Raw genomic sequence first — 23,452 nt, forward strand, 5'->3', positions numbered from 1 at the left:
CACTTCTAACTGTTGCTTCCTGACCTGCATATAAGTTTCTCAAGAGGCAGGTCAGGTGGTCTGGTATTCCCATCTCTTTCAGAATTTTCCACAGTTTCTTGTGACCCACACAGTCAAAGGCTTTGGCATAATCAATAAAGCTGGTTCCAAATAGGAAAAGGAATACATCAAGGCTGTATATTGTCATCCTGCTTATCTAACTTATATGCAGAGTACATCATGAGAAACGCTGGGCTGGATGAAGCACAGGCTGGAATCAAGATTGCCAGGAGAAATATCAATAACCTCAGATATGCAGATGACACCACCCTTATGGCAGAAAGTGAAGAGGAACTAAAGAGCCTCTTAATGAAAGTGAATGAGGAGAGCGGAAAAGTTGGCTTAAAGCTCAACATTCAGAAAACTAAGACCATGGCATCTGGTCCCATCACTTCATGGGAAATAGGTGGGGAAACAGTGGAAACAGTGTCAGACTTTATTTTGGGGGGCTCCAAAATCACTGCAGATGGTGATTGCAGCCATGAAATTAAAAGATGCTTACTCCATGGAAGGAAAGTTATAATCAACCTAGACAGCATATTAAAAAGGAGAGACATTACTTTGTCAACCAAGGTCTGTCTAGTCAAGGCTATGGTTTTTCCAGTAGTCATGCATGAATGTGAGAGATGGACTATAAAGAAAGCTGAGCATAGAAGAATTGATGCTCTTGAACTGTGGTGTTGGAGAAGACTCTTGAGAGTCCCTTGGACTGCAAGGAGATCCAACCAGTCCATCCTAAAGGAGATCAGCCCTGGGTGTTTATTGGAGGGACTGATGTTGCAGCTGAAACTCTAATACTTTGGCCACCTTATGCAAAGAGCTGACTCATTTGAAAAGACCCTGATGCTGGGAAAGATTAAGGGTAGGAAGAGAAGGGGATGATAGAGGATGAGATGGTTGGATGGTATCACTGACTCAATGGACATGAGTTTGAGTGGACTCCAGGAGTTGGTGTTGGACAGGGAGGCCTGGCTTGCTGCGCTTCATGGGATTGCAAAGAGTCAGACATGACTGAGTGACTAAACTGAACTGAACTGCATGTGATGCTGTTAGAAGATGGACCCTTTAGAAGATGATTAGGTCATGAAGGCTCATGAACAGAGTTAGTGCTCTTAGAAAAGTCACCCAAACCAGTTCCTTTGCCACTTATGCCAAGTGAGGTTACAGTTAGAAGATGGCTATCAATGAGGAAGTAGGTCCTCACCAGACCACATCTGCTGGCACCTTGATCTTGGACTCCCCAGCCTCCAGAACTGTGAGAAGTAAGTGTCTGGTATTTATAAGTCACAAAGTTTATGGTATATTTGTTATAGCAGCTGGAAGAGACTAAGACGACCTATATTGTAACAAGGCATCGTGTGATTCATGTGCACATTAACGTTTAAGAAGCCCTGCTTAAAAGCAAAAAGAAGCCCTGCTTTATAATGAGATTTTTAAGAAACAAGGCCCTTTTAAATAGTTTTTGCTCTTTCCAGATTTGAGATACTTATTTTTTACACAACACTTGCCATAGGCCACACTAGGGCAGTGGTAAGCCCAAGTCTTAGTCCTCAGAGTGATCCCCGGATTCTAGTCACTGGACCTAGATTGACTAAGTCCTTTAGGCCAGCTCCAAGCAGCTGTCAGCTTCTCCTGCCTCTGGGCGAGGCTTTGGGATTAGGGTTTCTGTAGGAACTCAGTGAAAGAGGAGAGTGAAAAAGTTGGCTTAAAGCTCAACATTCAGAAAACTAAGATCATGGCTCTGGTCTCATCACTTCATGGGAAATAGATGGGGAAACAGTGGAAACAGTGTCAGACTTTATTTTTTTGGGCTCCAAAATCACTGCAGATGGTGATTGCAGCCATGAAATTGAAACACGCTTATTCCTGGAAGGAAAGTTATGACCAACCTAGATGGCATATTCAAAAGCATAGATATTACTTTGTCAACAAAGGTCCATCTAGTCAAGGCTATGGTTTTTCCAGTAGTCATGTATGGATGTGAGACTGTGAAGAAGGCTGAGTGCCAGAGAATTGATGCTTTTGAACTGTGGTGTTGGAGAAGACTCTTGAGAGTCCCTTGGACTGCAAGGAGATCCAACCAGCCCGTTCTAAAGGAGATCAGTCCTGGGATTTCTTTGGAAGGAATGATGCTGAAGCTGAAACTCCAGTATTTTGGCCACCTCATGCGAAGAGTTGACTCATTGGAAAAGACTCTGATGCTGGGAGGGATTGGGGGCAGGAGGAGAAGGGGACGACAGAGGATGAGATGGCTGGATGGCATCACTGACTCGATGGACGTTGAGTCTGAGTGAACTCCAGGAGTTGGTGATGGAGAGGGAGGCCTGGCGTGCTGCAATTCATGGGGTCGCAAAGAGTTGGACATGACTGAGCAACTGAACTGAACTGAACTGAGGAAGTCATTAGCACACTCAATTTGAAACCTGGTTTCCTGGTGGCTCCGATGGTAAAGAATCGACCTGCAATGCGGGAGACCTGGGTTCGATCCCTGGGTCAGGAAGATCCCCTGGAGGAGGGCATGGCTACCCACTCCAGTATTCTTGTCTGGAGAATCCCATGGACAGAGGAGCCTGGTGAGCTACAGCCCACCGGGTTGCAAAGAGTCGGACACGACTGAGAGACAGCACTTCCTGCTTCCTTCCTTCTGCTGCTATCTGTGCTGTTGCTTTACATGTATTTTCACGTTAACCGTCACGAGACCCGTATAAGGAGGCATCGCTACGCCCACTTTCAGAGACGTACCCAAGGTCACATGGTTAGAAAACACACAGGTGGGAACTGGAATCAGCATAATTATCAATCCTCCCTTCCATGTGGTCTCCTGTCAGCCACTGTAGCCTGCAGTTCTCTTATCTAATTCAACTAGACCAGCTGCAAACATCCTTCCACCTCTAAAATCTGTGGATTCCTTGATTTAGTGAACTCTTAGGAGCTTCGTTGCTAATTAAGAATCCTATAATAATTAGCAATAATAAACTCATCAAAGCTCCTCTATTCTGTTTGAATATCTAGCTCACAGTTCTAGCATTATTTGTTACAGTTTTTATTTTTTTAAGTAGCTGTTTGTTTATCTGCTTCTTCTCCTTGGAACTATCTTCTGGGGAGGAGGGGATGGGGGTGTTGTGTCTTATTTCTGTTTATATCCCCAGAAGCTAATAGAGGTTTTCTACATAAATTTAATACTTGAATATTTATTGAAGTACATGACATGGCTAGACACAAAACTAGACTAGGAAACCCTCCAATTGTAGCACTCAAGTGTTCAAGTCAATATCTAATATAATCCACCATTATGATTATATCCATATATTTATATTCATAAAATAAAACCAACATTCTATTTGCACAGTGGAAGGTTTATTTCATACAGCAGTTCTTTCAAATGGACAGGGGTCTTCTGCTCTGTATTTCCTCTGCTCAGTGGAACAGTAAATTTGAAGAAAAGAGGCATACACGATAGGAGACCTTAATGGCAGTATAACAACCACTGATCTAGTCACAAATGGTAGTTTTGAGAAAAAGATGTATAAGTTTTGCATAGGGTCAATTAAGATCAAGCGTTCTCAGTTGGTGCCCGTTTGTCCCCCTGGGGGACATTAGACAATGTCAGGAGACATTTGTGGCTGTTGACTAGTGGAGAGGTTGTACTGGCATCTCATGGAGGAGGCCAGACATGTTGCAAAACATCCTACAATGCACAGAACAGCCTCCAACAAAGACTTATCCAGCCCCAAAATGTCAGTCATGCTGAGACTGAGAAACCCTGGCCTAGACAGGCCCTCCAATAGAGCTAGGCTTTTACTACATTTTGTTTGGTTGACTGCTTGGCTCAGCACATGGCCTCTGATGTCCTCGGCATCTCCATGATTGAATAAAGAGCATCACTGTCTAATGGTGATCCATTGCATCACATGTCCCAGGATTGCCCCCTGAACCAGCAACAATGTGACCACCTCCAAGGCTTCCCTTTCTTCCTGGAGCCCACCAGGGTGCCTACCATCCAAACAGGTCACTCTGTGTACCATTTATCTATTTAAACACATGCACCTCACCCATAACTAGACTACATATTCCTTGCTAGCAGAGAACATACGTTGTTTTTTTTTTTCTCATTGTAACCCATTGGCCACTGTTCCCCATAATTCTGCCTTAAAATGCTTTGTCACTCAGGGCATGACAATGATGTGCTTGGAATTCAGTGGTTAAACATTTGTTCATCTGTAAATACTGGGTAAATTGCAGTTAGACAGAATGTGAGGTGACTAGAATCATCCATTCTTCCAACATTCTGGATAAATTAGGATTCATATTACCTGGCATTCAGATTTGTGTTCCTGGGATCAGGGTTTAGGTAAGTTTAAATGTTCAGGGTTTGAGAAAGACTTCCTTAAGCTCTGTTTTATTCCTTAATTCTCTGATTTGTGAGAATATTGTCTTTTTTATTATTTTTTTTTTAATTTCATTTATTTGTTTGGCTCCACCAGGTTTTAGTTGCGGCTTGAAGGATCTTCGATCTTCTTTGCAGCATGTGGGATCTTTTAGCTGCAACATGCAAACTCTTAGTTGTGGCATTTGGGTTCTAGTTCCCTGACCAGGGATCGGACCCAAGCTCCCTACACTGGGAGAGTGGAGTCTTAGCCACTGGACCACCAGGCAAGTCCCAGGATGTTGTCTTTACCTGGGAGATAAAATGGAGACTTCACTAACACAAGAAAAAGAAAAACAAACACAAAGCTGATCTGACTAGGTAGATAGATATTTCCCTTTGGTAAGACAGGATGGAAGGTTGATGTTTAAAGGTATTTGCAGGAGGATCAGCCCTGCGCTTCATTGTAGGTAGATGTGTTTGGCATCCATCTGCTTACTCCCCTGGACATCCTCCTACCCCATGCTATGCTCCCACTGAGACCCAGCACTCTCAGATGTCACTGGTGCCGACGGCCAGGCAGACCATCTGAAAAGCACTTACTGCTTCAGTACTGAGACCTGCAATAGCTTGTCTGTACCAGGAGCACTTGCTTTTTAAAACAGGAACCCCGAAGAATGAATCACTAATGGCAGAATTTCAAATGTTGTGCTGTAAGGGCAGGATCATTTTTGAGAAATCCCTCCTCAATGTCCCTCAGATCACACTGTCTTTAAGTGTAAGCAGGTAAGGCAAGCACCAGAAGGACTTCAGGTCGGGATCCTGGGACAGGATTACAAGATTTTTAAAAATTCATATTTAGGGATTTACCTGGTGGTACAGTGGCTTGTGGCTCTCAGACGGTAAAGCGTCTGCCTACAGTGCGGGAGACCCGGGTTCGAGCCCTGGGTTGGGAAGATCCTCTGGAGAAGGAAATGGCAACCCACTCTAGTACTCTTGCCTGGAAAATCCCATGGACGGAGGAGCCCGGTAGGCTACAGTCCATGGGCTCACAAAGAGTCGGACACAACTGAGCGACTTCACTTTACAGTGGCTAAGACTCCATCCTCCCAATGCAGGGGACCTGGATGAAGGAACGAGATCCCACATGCCAGAGCTAAAGAGTTCAAATGCTGCAATTAAAGAACCCGCATGCCACAGTGAGGACTGAAGATCCCAGGTGCTGAAACTAAGACACAGCACAGCCAAATAAACAAATAAATATTTTAAAATTCATATTTAAATTTTTGATTTTATTTTTTCTGTGGCTATCAACTGGTACCAAGTACCTTTAGCTTTTGTTTTCTATTTTATTTTATTGAAGTATAGTTGATTTACAATGTTTCAGGTATACAGCAAAGTGGTTCAGTTATACAAGTGCTTTTTCAGGTTCTTTTTCATTATAGGTTATTACAAGATATTGAATATAGTTCCCTGTGCTATATAGTAGGTCCTTGTTGTTTATCTCTTTTATATGTAGTAGTGTGTATCTGTTAAACCTAAACTCCTAACTTATCTCCTCAAGTCACACCTTTAGCTTGTCATAGGGGAAAGAAGAAAGATTCCAAGGCTGTTTGATCTTTGCAAACTCGTGTCACCCTAAGAAACTTATTCATGGATCAGTGACAATGCAATAATTATATTTTATTGCAATCAGAAACTAGGGCTCTTAGAAGTTTTAGTTCTTAAGCCATGTTGTGAGTACAGTTTAGAAAATCATGGGACTTCAGATGGTGGCAATATTTACTAAGTGCTTACTATGTGTCTAGCATATTATTATTTTTTTTTTAATCATCATCCCCATATCATGAATGAAGAAGTTCAAGTTCACAGCAAGTGTATACTAGAGCCAGGCCTTGAACCCACACATCCAGCCTAGGTGTCTTAGCCTCTCCCTGTGTTACTTCTCCAGTTATAACCAGGCCACCTCTGCTGTCCTCAGGGAACTTTCCCACTGAAGTAGAGGGCCTGCACATGGTGAGAGAGAAGACAGTTCTAATTAATGCTAATACAGCTCCTTCTTTCTTTGCAGGTTTGGGAGGTGCTCTCGGTTACCTTTTGGGTGCCATTGACTGGGCCCACCTGGAACTGGGAAGACTGCTGGGCACGGAATTCCAGGTCATGTTCTTCTTCTCCTCGCTGGTGCTCACCTTGTGTTTCATTATCCATCTGTGCAGTATTCCTGAAGCCCCACTTACAGATGTTGCAAAGGACATTCCCTCACATCAAGCCCCCCAGGACCTTGCCTTGTCATCAGACAAAATGTACGAATATGGGTCTATTGAGAAAGTGAAAAATGGTTATGTAAACCAAGAGTTGGTGCTGCAGGGAGGAAAAACCAAAAATCCTGCTGAACAGGTAAAGATGCAATTCTTTTTTATTTACTTAGGAAAAATAGTCTTGTTCTTTCCTTGTGTTCATGCTTTTAACATTATCCTTGTCTTTGTTTTGCTTGATTATTTGATGTATAGAGTTTTGTTATCCTCAAATTGAAATTCTGTGAATCTACCAACTGAATCTGCAAATGCCCAGTAGCTATTATCCCTTGGGATTAAAACTTTACACCTAATAGAAAAATGTGTGCATTTCCCTCTTGTCCTTCTGGCTCTGACTCTTTGCAGACCCTCAAATCAGGGAAGACGAAGCTGGCTGTAAAATGTTAGGCCATAAGAGAAGGCTGGAATTGTCTATCCTCAGGCTAGATTAGGATTATAAATTTGTTATTCCAAATAAAAGCATCCCCAGTTGGGAACTGGAGGAACTAAGAGGCTATTGGGATGGAGCCTTCATTTTATTTTGATCATACAGTGAATAGAGAAAATAGGAGAATCTAGGTCTCCAGAGACCTGCTGAGACCTTGGGGCTCCAGACTGCCTGTGGGAAAACATTTATACTCCCTGCTGGTATCGGGTAGGATGGAGCCCCCTTGCTGTGTGATTCTGCAAGGCAGCAGCATGGGATTCATGGAATAGCTACACAATGGAAGCCATTTGATCATTAGATGTGTGTGTTTTTGAAGCTTTATTTAAGACATAATATATCAGATAGAACACACACATATATACAAAATGAATGTTTTTTCCCATTCCCTGAGAGAAGAGAGGATTAAAAATTTGCCATAAAGGATATTTACAGATGAACAACTGTTTAACCATGAAATTCCAAAAAGACAGCATCCTTATCATGCCCTGAGTGACAAAGCATTTTAAGGTGGAATTAAAGGAAACAGTGGCCAATGGGTTGCAATGAAAAAACACATATATTCTCTGCCCACAAAGAATATGTAATTATGGGTGATGTGCATACATTTAAACAGATCAATGGCACATACGGTGATCCGTTTGGATGGTAGATGCCCTGGTAGGCTTCAGGAAGAAGGGGAAGCCCTGGAGGTGGTCACACTGTTGCAGGTTCAGAGGGCAGTTCTAGGACATGTGCTGTGACTAGATCACCTCACCATTAGTCAACGATGCTCTTTATTCAGTCATGGAGAAGCCAAGGATGTCAGAGGTCATTTGCAGAACCAAGTGTTTAACCACGAAGAATTTTTCACAGTGGACATTGTGGGAAAAGCTACGCAGACACAGAGGAAAAACCAGAAAGGATATACACCCAAAATGCTCATTGAAATTATTGTCTTTGTGTGGTGGGCTGACAGGTGGTCTTCATTTTCCTTTCTAAACCCTACAGTGAATTCAACATTTCTGTAATAGACAAGTATTCCTTTGAAAATAAAGCAAAAATAATCTCAGGGTTAAAGGAATAAAACCAGACAGTTTAATTAAGAGAAGTAGATACAATAGATTATGCCTGCCTCTGCCCTCTTTGCATAGACTGGCCCTCAAAGAGTCACCCAACAGAGGCTGTCTCAGTCTGCCCCGAGGCTGTTGTAATGACTGAATGAATCAAGTGTGTGGAAGTCTTTTGAAAGGCATGAAACCCTCTACACGGTTAGGAGAAGAAAGGCATCAAATACAGTTATCTTGTATCAGCATATGCCACAGGCACAACACTGTAGGCTCTGCATGCTTCTATTATGTGACAAAAAAATAAAAGAAAAACTACGTAGGAAAAAAAAAAAGAATAATATATCGTAGGCTCAAAGTCAAGCACCCGACTGCTATTCCAATAGTGCATCTGGGGAGCTTCCAGCTGAGCAGTGGGCATCTCCACAGAGTCAGGTCCTACCTATTCTTGTTTGTCAAAGTCACTACTTTCCAAAATGAAGGTGGCTGTGCAATTTGAGAACTGGGATTTTTTTTTTTTTTAATGGCAAGAGGCCTGAATTATTTCATTGTTCAAATTGGATACCATAAAAATACATCTGTATTTCTTCCCCACCATTAGTTGCTCCCTTCAACGTTTAGTCTCCTTCTGAGGGTACTTTTGTGTGGTTCTGTCTCCCCCTCATGGCTCTGTTCATTTTTCATTTATAAATCCATCATTACCCAATCTCCGGTTGACAAATGCATGCAATAAGACAACTCCCAACAGCTCAGAATCATTGCAAGGGCTTTACTAAGGGAACTGATGAGTCAGTGAGTAAGATGCTAGCTGAATTTTCATTCTGAGTTAAAATATCCAGAAAGACTGAATATTTATATTCACAGCTTTTACAGAAAGGCATAATTTTGAAGCTTTTATTTATTTGGGGGAGAAAGGAAAAAATTAGGTTAACAATGAAAGCAGGCTGAAATTATATATAAGGCCAAAGCATAAATTAATATTTGAAATGAAGCTGAATACTTGCTGGTCAGATTCACTTTTTAAATTTTTGAATTTTTGGAAAGAAGGGAAAGAAATTAAAGATGAATCGCTTGGCCTGAGATATGAAAATCAGGCTGTTATTCCTCAGTCTATACCGTTAATTGTTTCTTCCTGTAGTCAAGGGAAAAAGTAACAGTTCTACATTGGATTTCTGCTATGGTCACCATTTATTTAGACAGATACCATGTTCTACATGCAGAAAATATTTTTTTCCTTACTCCATAGTAATGTCTATGTATTTTTTTTTTAATACTGAGTAAGTATAAAAAGTCAGTGGAGTCATGGTCATTAGGTTAAATACTATAAAATCCATGAAATAAAAAATCAACTTGTACAACAACCCTGCAATGAGTGAATATAATTTTCTGCATCAAAGAAGTAAAAAGCATTCTCATGGAAGATTAAGAGTTCTAAAACAATTTTCTCTTATAGTTAAAATGGAAAAATCTTGGGAGACTATCTTGTAAATAAACTAGCTAAGATCCAATTTTATTATGTCAAGATTCAGAACAAATAGAAATCAGACAGAAAGAAAGACCCATCACCCTGCCATGGTTAATGTTTACCGTCTCAGTGTCTCAGGGCAGCTGATTTCTTAATATTCCCGAGATATTTTTCTTCTCTCATGTGACAAGCTGTTACAGGCTGTTTCTTTTACTTCAAAACAGTTGTGCCAATAGTTCAATTTTTTTCATTCTCTCAAAGCTACTGACACCAATAAATTATAGCCTCTGGTTTTAACATAATTTAAGTCTAGGTTAAAGAATTGGCGGGGGGGGCATATGTGTTCATTTCACATGGGTCTAGTTTTGTGTGTATGCGTATGTTCTACAGTGTTCTCACTTCTGACTAGACTTAGGGCTCATGTACACATGTTGACTGATGGCAGGATCCAGAGAAATAAACCCGGAGGAGGTACCTGACCCAGAGCAGGGAGCTGATTGGCTCGATGTAGTAATTCTACTGCAGCATAACAAACCACCACAGGTTTAGCAGCTTAAAGCCACACCCATTTATAATCTCAGACTTCTGTAGGTCAGAAGTCTGGGTGGGCTCAGTCAAGTGCTCTGCTCAGGGTCTCACAAGGCTGAAATCAAGGTGTTGGTGTAGCTGCCTTCTCATCCAGAGGTTTGAGTGGGGAAGAATCAGCTTTGAGCTCATGCAGGTAGAATCCAGCTTCTTGTGGTTGTCGAGGTCCTTGTTTTCTTGCTAATTGATGGCCAGGGGTCAGTCATTTCCTGGAGGTCACACTCAAGTTCTTCCCTGTGGCCCACTTCACCTTCAAACCCCAGCAATTCTTGTGCTTTGAGACTTGCTGGCTTCCCCTTCTGCTCCTAGACAGAGAAAAATCTGTGCTTTTTAAACGGTTGATGTGATTTCATTAGGGTCACCCAGATAATCTCCCTGTTCATTAACTTGAAGCCAACTGATTAGTAACCTTAGTTACTTCTGCAAAATCTTTTTGCCATGGAATAGAACAGAATCATGAAGACAGAGAGTACAGAGGCCATATTGGAATTTGGATGACCAGATTTTAAGAATCAAGAGATCTAAGAATTATAACCATCTAGGGGCTCACTTAAATCCATGAGCTTCATCCTGATACAGTGGTTCTGTCATTCAAAGATAGGAAATTTGATGGGTGGCTCTTACATCTTAGCTCAAAGCAAGTCTATTTCTAGTCCCTTCGCCCTTATGTCCTCAAAGCCCTGATATTGGCCTGAAACTGTGAAGTATCTGCACATACATAACAAAACACCTCCTATGAGAACACTCCCTGGAAACCATGGTTGTGTGCCCAGATGGTGAGACCTTGTGTGATACGCTACTAACAGATATGTAACATGGCTGTGTGCTGGCTCCCACAGTGGGCTACACTGACATTCTACACTGAATGTCACACCTGTTTGGTGTTTTATTCCAGACTCAGAGGACAATGACCTTGAGGTCACTGTTGAGGGCATTGAGGAGCATGCCCCCTCATTACCGCTGTCTTTGCATCAGCCACCTCATTGGATGGACTGCCTTCCTGTCCAACATGCTCTTCTTCACAGACTTCATGGGCCAGGTAACAGACATGTCTGCACGCGCTCTTTGTCTCACACACTAATTACTCCATCAGCACCTGTGGAGCTTCTGAGCACCTCTAGGATGGGCACAGTAAGAGAGGAAGAGAGAGTACTTTCAGGGAGCTGGCTTATAGACAAGTTCCAGAGGGAAGTGTCTACACCCTGCACAGTTAGAGGACACTATGGGACCAGTGCTTGATCAAATACAACAAATGAGGAAAATTTGAGGTGAGCTGTAGTGGTCACAGCAGGCTTAATAAAGGAGGGGCAGTGTGATTTGGGTCTTGAAGGGTGAGTAGGAATTGGAGAGGGAGGGGACGGGGAGGAAACATTCCAGTTGGAGATAGGACTGGCATGTGTGGAGATGAGTCTGAAGCCTGTTGGCTGTATCAGAATAGAGGTGACAGGGTTGCCTAAGTCAGGTGGAGCCAGATGTTAGACAGGAGAAGGGATGTTCAACATTTGAAGGATGTTGTTTAGATTGGAGGCAGTAGGCATTAAGTCCTCCTGAGGGTCCTTGAGTGGAGGTGTGAAAGGATGAAAGGGTGCCACAGTCATGGGGGAATGAGGTCTGTGCCCCCAGCAAGGGGAAGAGACACAGAGCACATGAGAAGGGGTCCTTACCAACCCGCACTGGGAACTCAGCGGCCCCAAATCTTTCTTGCAGATCGTGTACCACGGGGATCCCTACGGTGCCCACAACTCCACAGAGTTCCTCATCTACCAAAGAGGGGTTGAGGTTGGATGCTGGGGCTTGTGCATCAACTCTATGTTCTCCTCACTTTATTCTTGTAAGTAAGCCTCCTCCTCTTGAGGGTGTCTTCTAAGGGTTCTGGTCTAGCAGAATCTTGGATTATATTTTTGGTAAATATATGAAGATCAGGAAAAACCTTTTTCCTTAGAAGAGACCACATCAAGTAGCCTTTTCCCAGTGAATCCTGGGTACCATTCTCCACAGCAATTACTTTGTACTTGGAATCAAGGGGCTCCTGATCAAGATACTTTGGGAAATAAGAGGAAACCTTGGAAACAACACGGTAGAATATTGGATGCATGCGGGATCGTCACAGCCAAGATGATTGATTAACAGCAGGTCTGGGTTCTGCTGCAGTGAGATCACCATGGGGTTTCATAGATACACTTATCAATCTAGACAGAAAATAGGAGGGATGGTTAATATGATAAGTGACAAAAGTAACATATAAAATAACTTTAGCTCTGATCAGTAGGGTGGTATGTTATAGGAGCCCTGTTCTAGATTGAGAAGGACAGCTTTTCTTCTCAGGCATCAGCTTTCCATGGGATCTATTAACTTCACCCCCCACCTCCAACCTTGGCTAAATTTATCTATGGGGACAGTGTATTCAAAGGGATTTCTGGGATTGGATTTAACTATGTCCAAATGGATGTCCTCTAATTTTAGGGCATCACACAGGCTCATTTTGTGCTAGCTAATTTGTATGGAAATCTCCAAGTGCTGTACACTTTGAGTTAAATGAAAACTCAGGCCTTTAAAATGTATGCAGGTCCCTCATTTGGAGTGGAAATTTGGAAGCTTCTTCCATATTGTGGGAAAAATAGCTGATCCGCAGGGCAGAGGTCCAGGCTTTGGAAAGCCCCAGGGGACAGCAGGGTTATGGCCCAGGTAGAAGCAGGGGAGGCAATGGAGGACAGTCTGTGGTACCATTCCCAGGGGCATCATGCACTGAAGTGTGCTTCTTGTTGGGGAGGAAAGTGAATGTACACATTGTCCCCTAGCCTGGCATTTAGCCCTTTGCCCAGCTAAAACAGCTGAAAACCTGTTTTGAGATCAAGAAAATCTCTTTAAAGTATAGTACAACTGGGGAAAGGGGACCTAATATAAGCCTATCCATGAACCCCATAATCATAAAACCATAGAATTCATTATTTTCAAATTTATGGTAACCAAATAGTGGTGGCTTGAAGCTTACATTTCCTTAGCAAAACCTTTTTTTCCCCTTGTTGCTGAGCCATGTCTGACTCTACAACTCCTTGGACTGCATCCAGGTTCCTTTGCCCATGGGATTTCCCAGGCCAAGAAAACTGGAGTGGGTTGCCATTTCCTTCTCCGGGGAATCTTCCCAACCCAAGGATTGAACCTGCATCTCCTGCCTTGTCAGGCAGGTTCTTTACCACTGAGTCACCAGGGAAGCCCTTTGCCCACCTTGGGCTTCCCAGATGGCGCTAACGGTAACGAACTCGCCTGCGCGTGCCGGAAAAGTAAGAGACGCAGGTTTGATCCTTGGCTCCAGGGGGTACAGATTAAGAAGAAGAAGAAGAAGAAACTTGCAGGAGGACAATTTCAAATATCTAGAATCAGGGAGCATTAGACTGAAATAACTTATCCATCTCACTTTGTGCTTTCAAGATGTAGGGCAACTATTTACTACCATGCTTATTCTTTGAAGAGGAAAATATATTTTCTAAAAGTCGTTAGCCTTTTAATTTTATGTCAATTTTAACTTGTTTTCCTCAAAGAATCCCTCCCAGGGACCTTCCATTATCTAGGCTGAGTTCCTACATGAATTTCCTGGCTTTTGAAAATTCAAGAGCATGTTATTTTTTAGGACCTTTCTACTTAAAATCTCTCTATACAAGAAGCCCTCCTATTTTAATAGTTTTTGAAAGTTGTATTAATGTATAAACCTATGATATTCCTAAGATGGTGAGTTAGAACTAAAATGTTCTTTATAAAAAACCAACCAGCGCTGCCTAAAGATCTTAGGGGCTCCCATATGATAGAGTGGAGGTCCTGACCTTGGTGCTCCAGGACTCAGAGTCTGGCCTGGCTCATCCTTGGACCTCAGTCACTCCCAAACAGGAACTCTCCCAATGACCCGCTTCCCAGCCAGTCTCATGTCTGTGTGTTTATATTTGGTTTCTTCCGCCTGAGCTGCTGTTTCTCCCTCCCTACCCAGCCAGACCCAACTCCAGTATGCCCCTGTTTGTGCCATCTCTCAAGTCTTTCCCTCTGCACTCCAACCCACTCTGGGCAGAATCAGTCACTTGCCGCAATTCCAGAGTACACTAGATAACCCTGGATTTTGGACTCATCACATAACACCAGGTTGACGACCCAGAATGTCTGTCCAGAGGGACTTTGGTAGGGCACTCTGGCCGCTGAGGTAAGAGATGGGAGATGGTGATAAAAGACTGTTTTCAAGCTCCTTTTACACAACAGGTACACTTAGATCGATGAGTATAGCCACACTGAGTACTGAAATAGAGCCAATTGTTCATAGCATAGACTACTATTCAAAGCTGGGGCCTAAATCAATCATTTCTCTCCAACCCTAAGGAGAGGCATGATGTTATTTAGTATCAGAAACAGCATAGGGCAAGTCAAGTGGGCTGACAGTTATTAATTTCGCTTCATAAATAAAGCATTCTTCGCCAGATTTTCAGGCTTTGTAGTGAAGTTAGTTATGTTTCCAAATATCTTTTTATCACCTTTTGCCTTCTTCCTGGTTGGCCCATCTACTTGGTGAGAGCATTTATCTAATAAATATTGATGGTATCTTTCAGGTACTGAGATAGCTTATATTCCATTTTCTGCACAATGATTAAGCAAACTAGATTTATACTGCTTTCATTCTCAGCCTTGACAACACCCCTCCAAGCATGGCATGAATTTAATAGAGGAAGCAATGTTGTTCCTTTAACATTTTCAGAATTCCAAATTGATACCAATGTAAGACATAATAGATACAAATTTAATTCACCTGCAATGCAGGAGACCCTGGTTCAATTTCTTGGTCGGGAAGATCCCCTGGAGAAGGGATGGCCTACCACTCAAGTATTCTTGGGCATCTGTTGTGGCTCAGCTGGTAAAGAATCCACCTGCAATGAGGGAGAGCTGGGCTTGATTCCTGGATTGGGAAGATCCCCTGGAGAAGGGAAAGGCCACCCACTCTAGTATTCTGGCCTGGAGAATTCCATGGACTGTATAGTCCATGGGGTCACAAAGAGTCAGACATTACTGAGTGACTTTCTCTTCACATATTTAATGCATAATTGATATAACAATAATACAAATGGAATACAGATGAGGTTTCTTGTCTATGCAGTGTAAATTCAATAATTATTTGAAAAGATATGGGAAATTTCACTCTTGAGTAGGCACATTTCTAGTTTTTATCATTTATCTATCTCCTGGGTACATCTAGCAGCATGGGGCAGAGGAAAGATAAAACTATGGATTAAAATAAATGATTAAAAAAGGAAGATAAAACATTCTTAGGGATTTTCCCTACTGTGGTGAAAAACAGGAAAATATTTTAAAGCAAAATTTTCAGTTTTAAAGAATGAGCTCTACCATGAGTCTTTTATGAGCAAGCCAAGTTTACCTGCTTCGAGGAGACCCCAGTGGAAAGTCAACCATATTCAGCAAAGTCTGTGTTTTTGGAATTATGATAGCCAGTGTTAACTTGATGTCTTCCGTGTGCTTGGCATTTGGCTGGGGGATTTCACAGCTATTTTACTTCATTTGATCCTAGTAACAACCGCCAGCAAGGACTTTACTAATTCCATTTTTTTGATCAAGAAGCTGAGGTTTTGGAGAAGTTATAGAGCTTGTCCGGAGTATGAGGGTGCCAGCGATGGGGAGGTGCCTGGCACAGCAGGGTCCCCTGACCTGACTGGGAAGGGCTGGTATGTCAGGGCCAGTGTCTGCAGGTGAAGTACCTTCTTTACCTGCTTCTCAGGTTGTGGAGACAGTATTTGGGTGGGGTGGAAAAACTGAATGACTCAGCTTATTCCATAAACTCTGGTTATGTTCATTTCCTCCAACCTGACTTTGGGTCAAGATAGACCTGGATTGTCATTTTGGTCCTGCTGGGATAGATCCCTGTGAATTAGAAAGAACTGCACTTTTCTTGCATGTCCTGCATCCCCAGGGTCCCAAAACAAAGGTGGGCTTTTCAATCATCTTTTCTGCGTCTTGTTGCTATATACAGCTGCCCACTACACAGTCCCTGGTCCTTCCCTGCAGAAAAGAAAATCAACCCAGGAAGGCAATCACCAGCTCTCCTTTAGGCAAAGGATTCAAAGCTGATTCCCAAAACCAGCTGTCTTCAAGCATAGATAAGGGGGTTCTTTTGTTCCTGACTCAATATCAAAGGAAAGATTTAAAAAAACAAAAGTGAATCTTCAAAAGCAAAGGTTGTCTGAAATTATGAGATGTTGTGAGGCACTGCCAGCTATAATTTCTCCCTCTCTTCTCCCCACAGACTTTCAGAAAATTTTGGTTCCCTGCATCGGATTAAAGGGTCTTTACTTTATGGGGTATTTGCTGTTTGGCCTGGGCACAGGATTCATCGGGCTCTTCCCAAATGTCTACTCCACTCTGGCCATGTGCACCTTATTTGGCGTGATGTCCAGCACCCTGTACACGGTACCCTTTACCCTCATCGCTGTGTATCACTGTGAGGAGCAGGTGCGTGGTCGAACCTCAGTGCCGAGTGATGTCTGGAGCCACCTGAAGGCGGGGGGACTTGGTGGGAAAGTGTAGAGCAGAGCTGGAAAATAGGGGTTCTCGAAACTACAGCACTAAAATGTCCAGCCAGATGCTACGATGGCCTGGCCAGGGCATGACCACGTTCCCAGCCCACCCTCTCCTCCTTACTCTGAAGCCCAGTGCACTTGGGAGCAGTCAGACAGGCACCATTACTCCCATTTGTCACATTGGAAAAGGGAGGGTTGGTAATGCTGAGAAGCCAGACCACAATCACACAGAGACAAAGCAGGGGAAACTCTGGGCTTATGACACCTGCCATGCCCCTGCAGCCACTTCTGGGTGCCACAGTGAGGGCCCCGGCCCTCAACCACTACAGAGGTCCGGTGCCATTTCTGGGAGTTACTGGTTGAGCAATAGTTTCCTTGGAAATGGGGTTTTAGTAAGTCATGCCTGGTGTGCAGGGAGGAAAGCTGGTGGCAGCTGGTTAACTCTCTAGCTGCCTCAAGGGAGGCCCAGCCCATCTCTATTTCCATCTGGAAATTCAAGCCAGAGGGCAAGATTCCATGTGGCTGGGAGTTTGGGTTGGGTTTTTTAAAAAAAGCATTAGTTGGGTATTTCTGCTCTAAAATTACCACCTTTTCTTATCAAAATATGCACCTTTCCCCCTGAAAATAGGCTTACATTTCCTCAACTGTAAAAGCTAAAGAGAACTATTAGCTTATCCGTCTGAGCAGGAAACTGCAAAAACCCTGAACACATGTCCATGTGACTAGAACACTGGCCTTCTTTTTCATCATTTGATCTGGCAAGCTCAGTGCGGCAGGGTTGCACTAGGCGTTAAAACCTTTAAACAAGAGTTGTAGCTGTCCTTACTCCTGGCAGACATCATCACTAATGTTTCAATGCATGGCAGGCACTTAGCTGCTAGAATACAGCTGGCATTGAGAACCTCCCCTCCAAGACAGAGCTGTATGATACTAGGCCCCAAACACAGAGGCTATGGACGCAGAAGAACCTGGATTCAAATTGTGCCTCCCCCATTTGGGAGCTATGGGACACTGGGGAATCATAAAGTGGAAAAAAAAGTCACTCAGTTGTATCCAATTCTTTGTGACCCCATGAACTGTAGCCCGCCAGGCTTCTCTGTCCATGGAATTCTCCAGGCAGGAATACTGGAGTGGGTTGCCATTCCCTTTTCCAGTGGATCTTCCTGACTCAGGGATCGAACCTGGGTCTCTTGCATTATAGGCAGATTCTTTGCCGTCTTCGTCACCAGCGAAGCCCAGAGATCTTGTCCATTTATTTACTAAGTGTCACTCAAAATGAGTTCATTTTTAGATGGGAAATACAATGACATGGTTCAGCAGCCACAATGATAGGCAAGTGTGAATCAAATGGCACCTGCCTCCCTCTCCCTTCACTCTTTCCCTATTCCCCCTTCCCCCTACCCCAGGCCCCTACATGTAACCACTTTCTTTAGATTTTTGTCTATCTTTCTAGTATTTTTGAATGAAAATCTAGCGATTATGAATTGCATTTTCTCATTTTCCTTTTCTTATTCAAAGGATACTATGCATTTTCCTGCACAATGATTTTTTTAAATTTAATAGTGTAGGAATTATCTTTCAGACTCATAGAGCCTTAGTTTTCTAGTCAAATGGGAATGATACACCCACCTTATAGAATTGTTGAAAAATTAAATGAAATGAGATAGTATAGGTAATCTGCTTAGCATAATGCCTACCTGGCACCTTGCAAAGACTCAAAAAATGGTAGGCAGTAGTATTGTATTATTGTTATTATGAGGTTAATGATAATAATATGGTCCTCCCTGATGGCTCAGATGGTAAAAGAAAAAAAAAAGCCTACCTGCAATGAAGGTTACTGGGGTTCAATCCCTGAGTCAGGAAGATCCCCTGGAGAAGGGAATGGCTACCCACTCCAATATTCTTGCCTGGAGAATCCTCATGGACAGAGTAGCCTGGCTGGCTGCAGTCCATGGGGTCACAAAGAACCGGACGTGACTGAGGGGCTAACACTTTGGGGCTTCCCTTCCATGTGCCTCTGGAAAGGTGGTAAGCATGAATGAAATAATGTAAGTGAAAGAGCCTTGCTCAAGCCCTAGCACGTATATGATACCTGATAAATGACAATGCTATCAGCCAATTCAGACCAAATGTCAAATGAGTAATCAAACATTAATCTACTCACCAAACAACAACCCTATTTTAAAAGGTTTAATTGCTTTTTTATGTTGCCTCTCCTAACATATATCTGTGATTCAACACCCTCCTGAAAGTGTTTGAACTTTCAACTCTAAGGAAGGGATGAAAAGGGGTATTTATTGTTTCGAATCCACTGTATTTATTGAATGCTTAGGAAGAGAGAATTTTGTGTTCTTCATCATTTAACTCCCATAGTTAATATTCAAGATTTTGTGGCAGGTAGGGGGAAAAGGCAGGGAGTGGAGCTTGAATCAAATAGCAGTGTCTTAAGGTTGTGTTGGAACTTGTTTGTGTGCCGTGACTACTTTGGCACGTGTGTTTGGAACCACAGCTGCAAGTATCTGTTATCTGGCTTTCTAAAGAAAAAGTTTGCTTGCTGACTCTGCCCTATGGAACAGCTGGCATAGATCAAATGCTGTCCCTGTTCTTGTCTTGCAGAAGCAACGGGCCCTGGGTGGGGGCCTGGATGGCAGCAGCAGAGGGCAGGGCCTGGACTGCGCCACCCTCACATGCATGGTGCAGCTGGCTCAGATCCTGGTCGGAAGTGGCCTGGGGCTTCTGGTCAACACAGCTGGCAGCGTCGTCGTCGTGGTGATCACAGCCTCTGCGGTGGCACTGATTGGCTGTTGCTTTGTGGCTCTCTTTGTTAGATATGTGGATTAGGTCAATAAAGAGACACGGTCCCTAACCTCAGACACCGTGGTGCACGCAGCACGAAATCAATCTTTATCTAGCTCTGCGTTTTTTGTATCTGCCCTTTGGATGCCACGTGTTTTGACTTCAACTGCAGTTGCTGCTGCCGCTGCTGCTAAGTCACTTCAATCGTGTCTGACTCTGTGCGTTGCTACCCCTTATTCCCAGCCAGCTCTGTCCACATCAGTCTCAGTATTCAAGCATGACTTGTCTTAGGAGAGACTGGGCCATGCCCCCATTCACTGGTGGGAAAGGGCAAGTATGGATGACAGCACCTCCTTGCAATTTTCTCCCTGAGTCACTGCAGTGGAATGGGGAGGCAGGGTCTGTTTTCCACAGGGCATTTTAGGCCTTGATAAAACCTGAGCCGCTGACTAACACACACTTGTGATGCTGGAATTTATCCTGTGATGTGATTTTTTAATTTTTATTTTTTAACTAGGGGTCCGTATATAGTCAGGAAGATTCTATTTTTCATCCAATGCATCATTATGCAAAATAAGGCTGGTGATTTGAGCTATTAATTCATTCATATTCAATTCATATTTAACTCGGTCATGATTCACTCATGTTAATTTATACTATCCCTACAAGTCTGCCTGAACATCTCATGCTAGAGGATTTCCCACTTGGAAACAGCTCATCTTATTGATAAAGTAAAAATATTTCTCTCTAGCCTGCACTTTTGTTCCAGTCCCTGGAGTCTCACTGGAAGCCTTTCAAATAACTGCCTCCCGTTTCTCCTGTGATCCTCTCTTCTCCAAGTGAAGCAGCATTTCTCAGCCGTACCCCTTGAAGTTCATGATGGCAGCATGGTTTAACAGAAAGACCGTGAGCTTTAGAGCCAGGCTGGTTTGAGATCCTGGCTTTGCTGCTCCCCAGCAAACTACAGAACCTCAAAAGCTGCACTTGTTCATCTGTACATTTGGGGTAATATTGAGTTAGCCAAAAAGTTCATTCGAGGTTTCCGTAACATCTTATGGAAAAAGCTGAGGGAACTTTATGACACACCCAATACTTCCTACCCCAGAGAGTGGTGACCATTTGTAATACCTAAGCCTTACAGAGTGCTTACCACCATTCTCAGCATTTTACCCATGTTAATACAGCAATCTTGGGAGAAGCTGCTGCTACTGATCTCCATTTTCTAGATGAGGAAACAGAGGCAGAGAGGTTTATAGTTCTCATCTGAAGCTACACAGCTCCGAAGTGGCAGAGCTGGGCTTTGAACGCAGGCACTTGGGCTCTGCTGTTCCCTATAAGAGCAGCACTCAGCCTGGAGGCTGGCCACTGGTCTGCACTTGATACATGACAGCCATCATTAATTATTTTTTAAAGGCTCACCATCCTGCTTCCTCAGGTCTAGATCTCCCCATCACCTGTCCTTCATGAGTGTTTTCTATATAATTCCAGATGTGCCTGAGTGGTGCAGAATGATTTGCCCACGTTTCTCCAAGTTAAAACATGTTATGTGGTTCCTTCTCCTGCCTTATCTTAGAGCTGGTTGTGTAATCACTGCCTCAGGTGAATTTCTAGATTATGGAGACCTCCCATGCTGGAAGGGAATTTGGAGACATGAAATGAGCTGCTTTGAGAACAAGGACACAGGGATTCAGGCTGTCTTCTGGCTTCCTGGTGCATAGCAGAATGGACGGTTCAGTAGCATGGCCAGGAGCCTGCAGCGTAGGCTCATTTGGGGAAGGGGTACTGCAAAGGAGAACTGTGCTCGGGGGTTCTTTGGGTTCCCTTTCACAAAACCTCCTGGGGAATGAGGGGTGCAGGTCCACTCTTAACGTTTGCATTTGCAGGGCCTGGGGGAGAGACCGCTGATGAAGGCCCATCCCCCCTTTTCCCACCCTTATCCCAGTCCAGCACTGTGAGGGCACCTGTGGGGACTTGACACCTGCACGTCCATAGCCTTCCCAACTCCCTGCCCTTTACCACACCTGCAAACAGTCACCCTCAGCCTCCCTTCACACCTAAGGGTGCACAGACTCAGCAGTGTCTTCCACCTTCAAGAAGAAAGGACCCACGGAGCCCTTAGAGCCTCAGAGCCATTTAGATGGGGAATTTGACGTCTTGCATACCGAAGCATAGTCTAGGGGGTGGAGGAGCAGGGCTCAGGCTCCAGGCAGCTCCATGGATTCCTCGCTATGTGGGAAGGGGTACAGGTGGGAGCGGAGGATTGAGCAGCCCTCTCTAGTATCAGACCCGGGGTAGGGGTCCTGGCTGCCCAGGTCTGATGGCTCCAGGCTGCGGTTCTCTTGGCTGCCTCCCTTTTAAGAGCCTGATCTCTGCTGCTCTTGGGTTGTGGCAGGGGCAGTGCTAGGGCGTGGGGTGGTATTTCTGGGGTACCCCTGTGGATCTGAGCTCTTCTGGTTGTGTAAGGTGGGGCAGGAGGGGAAGGAGGGCAAGCCTTACACCAGAGTGGTCAATCCTTCTTTCGCTGCCCACACTTGCCACCTGCAGAACACACACAGCTTCCTTATTCAGCACCAGGTTCTCTGGGTTCCCACAGTTCATCCCATTTTCTCCAGATTAATTTTTCCAGACTGAGCTGAGCTTTCTCCTCAGACCTCACCTCCCTCCTGTGCACATTGGCACTTATTTTCTGTCCAATCCAGGCCCCCTGCCTTCTATCAGTGTGTGTGTGTGTGTGTGTGTGTGTGTGTGTGCGTGTGCGTGTGCTGTTGCTTCAGTCATATCCAACTCTTTGTGACCCCATGGACTGTAGCCCACCAGGCTCCTCTGTCCATAGGATTCTCTAGGCAAGGATACTGGAGTGGTTGCCATGCGTTCTTCTCGGGGATATTCCCCACCCAGGGATCGAACCCCATGTCTTTTGCGTCTCCCGGATTGGCAGGCGGATTCTTTACCACTAGCGCCACCTACTGGAATGAAAGTGAAAAGAAAAGTGAAAGTGAAGTCGCTCAGTGGTGTCAGATTCTTTGCGACCCCACAGACTGTATCTTGCCAGACTCCTCCGCCCATGAGATTTTCCAGGGAAGAATACCGGAGTTGGTTGCCATTTCCTTCCCCAGGGGATCTTCCAGACCCAGGGATCGAACCCTGGTCTCAAGCACCGCAGGCAGACTCTTTACCATCTGAGCCACCACGGACGCCCACTATTGGAATATACACTCACAAATGAAATTATTGCACTCACCAGCAAAAAGATTCCATCTTCCCCAGTCTTCCTTACTCCTTATCCCCTTCACGTTATCCATCCAAGAGCAGCAAGGTCATGACTGACTTAGAAGAGGACCCAGGGAGGACACCTGCTCCCAATCCCACACAGGACCCCTGCCCTGGGCCTAGGACGAGAATGAGCCAGTGCTCTCAGGGGCCCACATGACACAGGAAAGGAAAGGAAAGTGAAGTCGCTCAGTCGTGCCCAACTCTGAGACCCCGTGGGCTGTAGCTTACCAGGCTCCTCTGTCCATGGGATTGGCCAGGCAAGAGTACTGGAGTGGGTTGCCATTTCCTTCCCCAGGGGATCTTCCTGACCCAGGGATCAAACCTGAGCCTCCCATATTGCAGGCAGACGCCTTACCATCTGAGCCACCAGGGAAGCTTTTTCCACATGATAGCACGCAGCCTTAAGAAAGAATCAGCAACCAGCCATCTCTCCTGCCTCACCTGCCTGTTCTTGACCTCTGCAACATTTGGAAATGGAATCATTTGCTGAGTTCAATGTGTATCTTCTGATCATTTCTCCAAGCACTGCTCTGCTGATTAAAGATTTTGAAATGAATGACTGGGTGGGCTGGAAGGGTGA

General features: G+C 44.2%; 1 protein-coding gene across 1 annotated transcript in view; it reads left to right on the plus strand.

Moving 5' to 3' along the window:
* Positions 1–19,704, plus strand: part of SLC45A2 (solute carrier family 45 member 2) — a 34,802-nt gene extending 15,098 nt beyond the window's left edge. Inside the window, exons 3-7 of the mRNA XM_052659314.1 lie at positions 6,477–6,802; positions 11,136–11,279; positions 11,948–12,071; positions 16,530–16,735; positions 19,420–19,704. Coding sequence (XP_052515274.1) covers positions 6,477–6,802; positions 11,136–11,279; positions 11,948–12,071; positions 16,530–16,735; positions 19,420–19,644 — 1,025 coding nt within the window. The 3' untranslated portion in view covers positions 19,645–19,704. The remainder of the gene's footprint in view (positions 1–6,476; positions 6,803–11,135; positions 11,280–11,947; positions 12,072–16,529; positions 16,736–19,419) is intronic.
* Positions 19,705–23,452: the final 3,748 nt, after the last annotated feature.

The sequence above is a fragment of the Budorcas taxicolor genome, chromosome 20 (genome assembly GCF_023091745.1).
Source record: "Budorcas taxicolor isolate Tak-1 chromosome 20, Takin1.1, whole genome shotgun sequence".
Lineage (NCBI taxonomy): Eukaryota > Metazoa > Chordata > Mammalia > Artiodactyla > Bovidae > Budorcas > Budorcas taxicolor.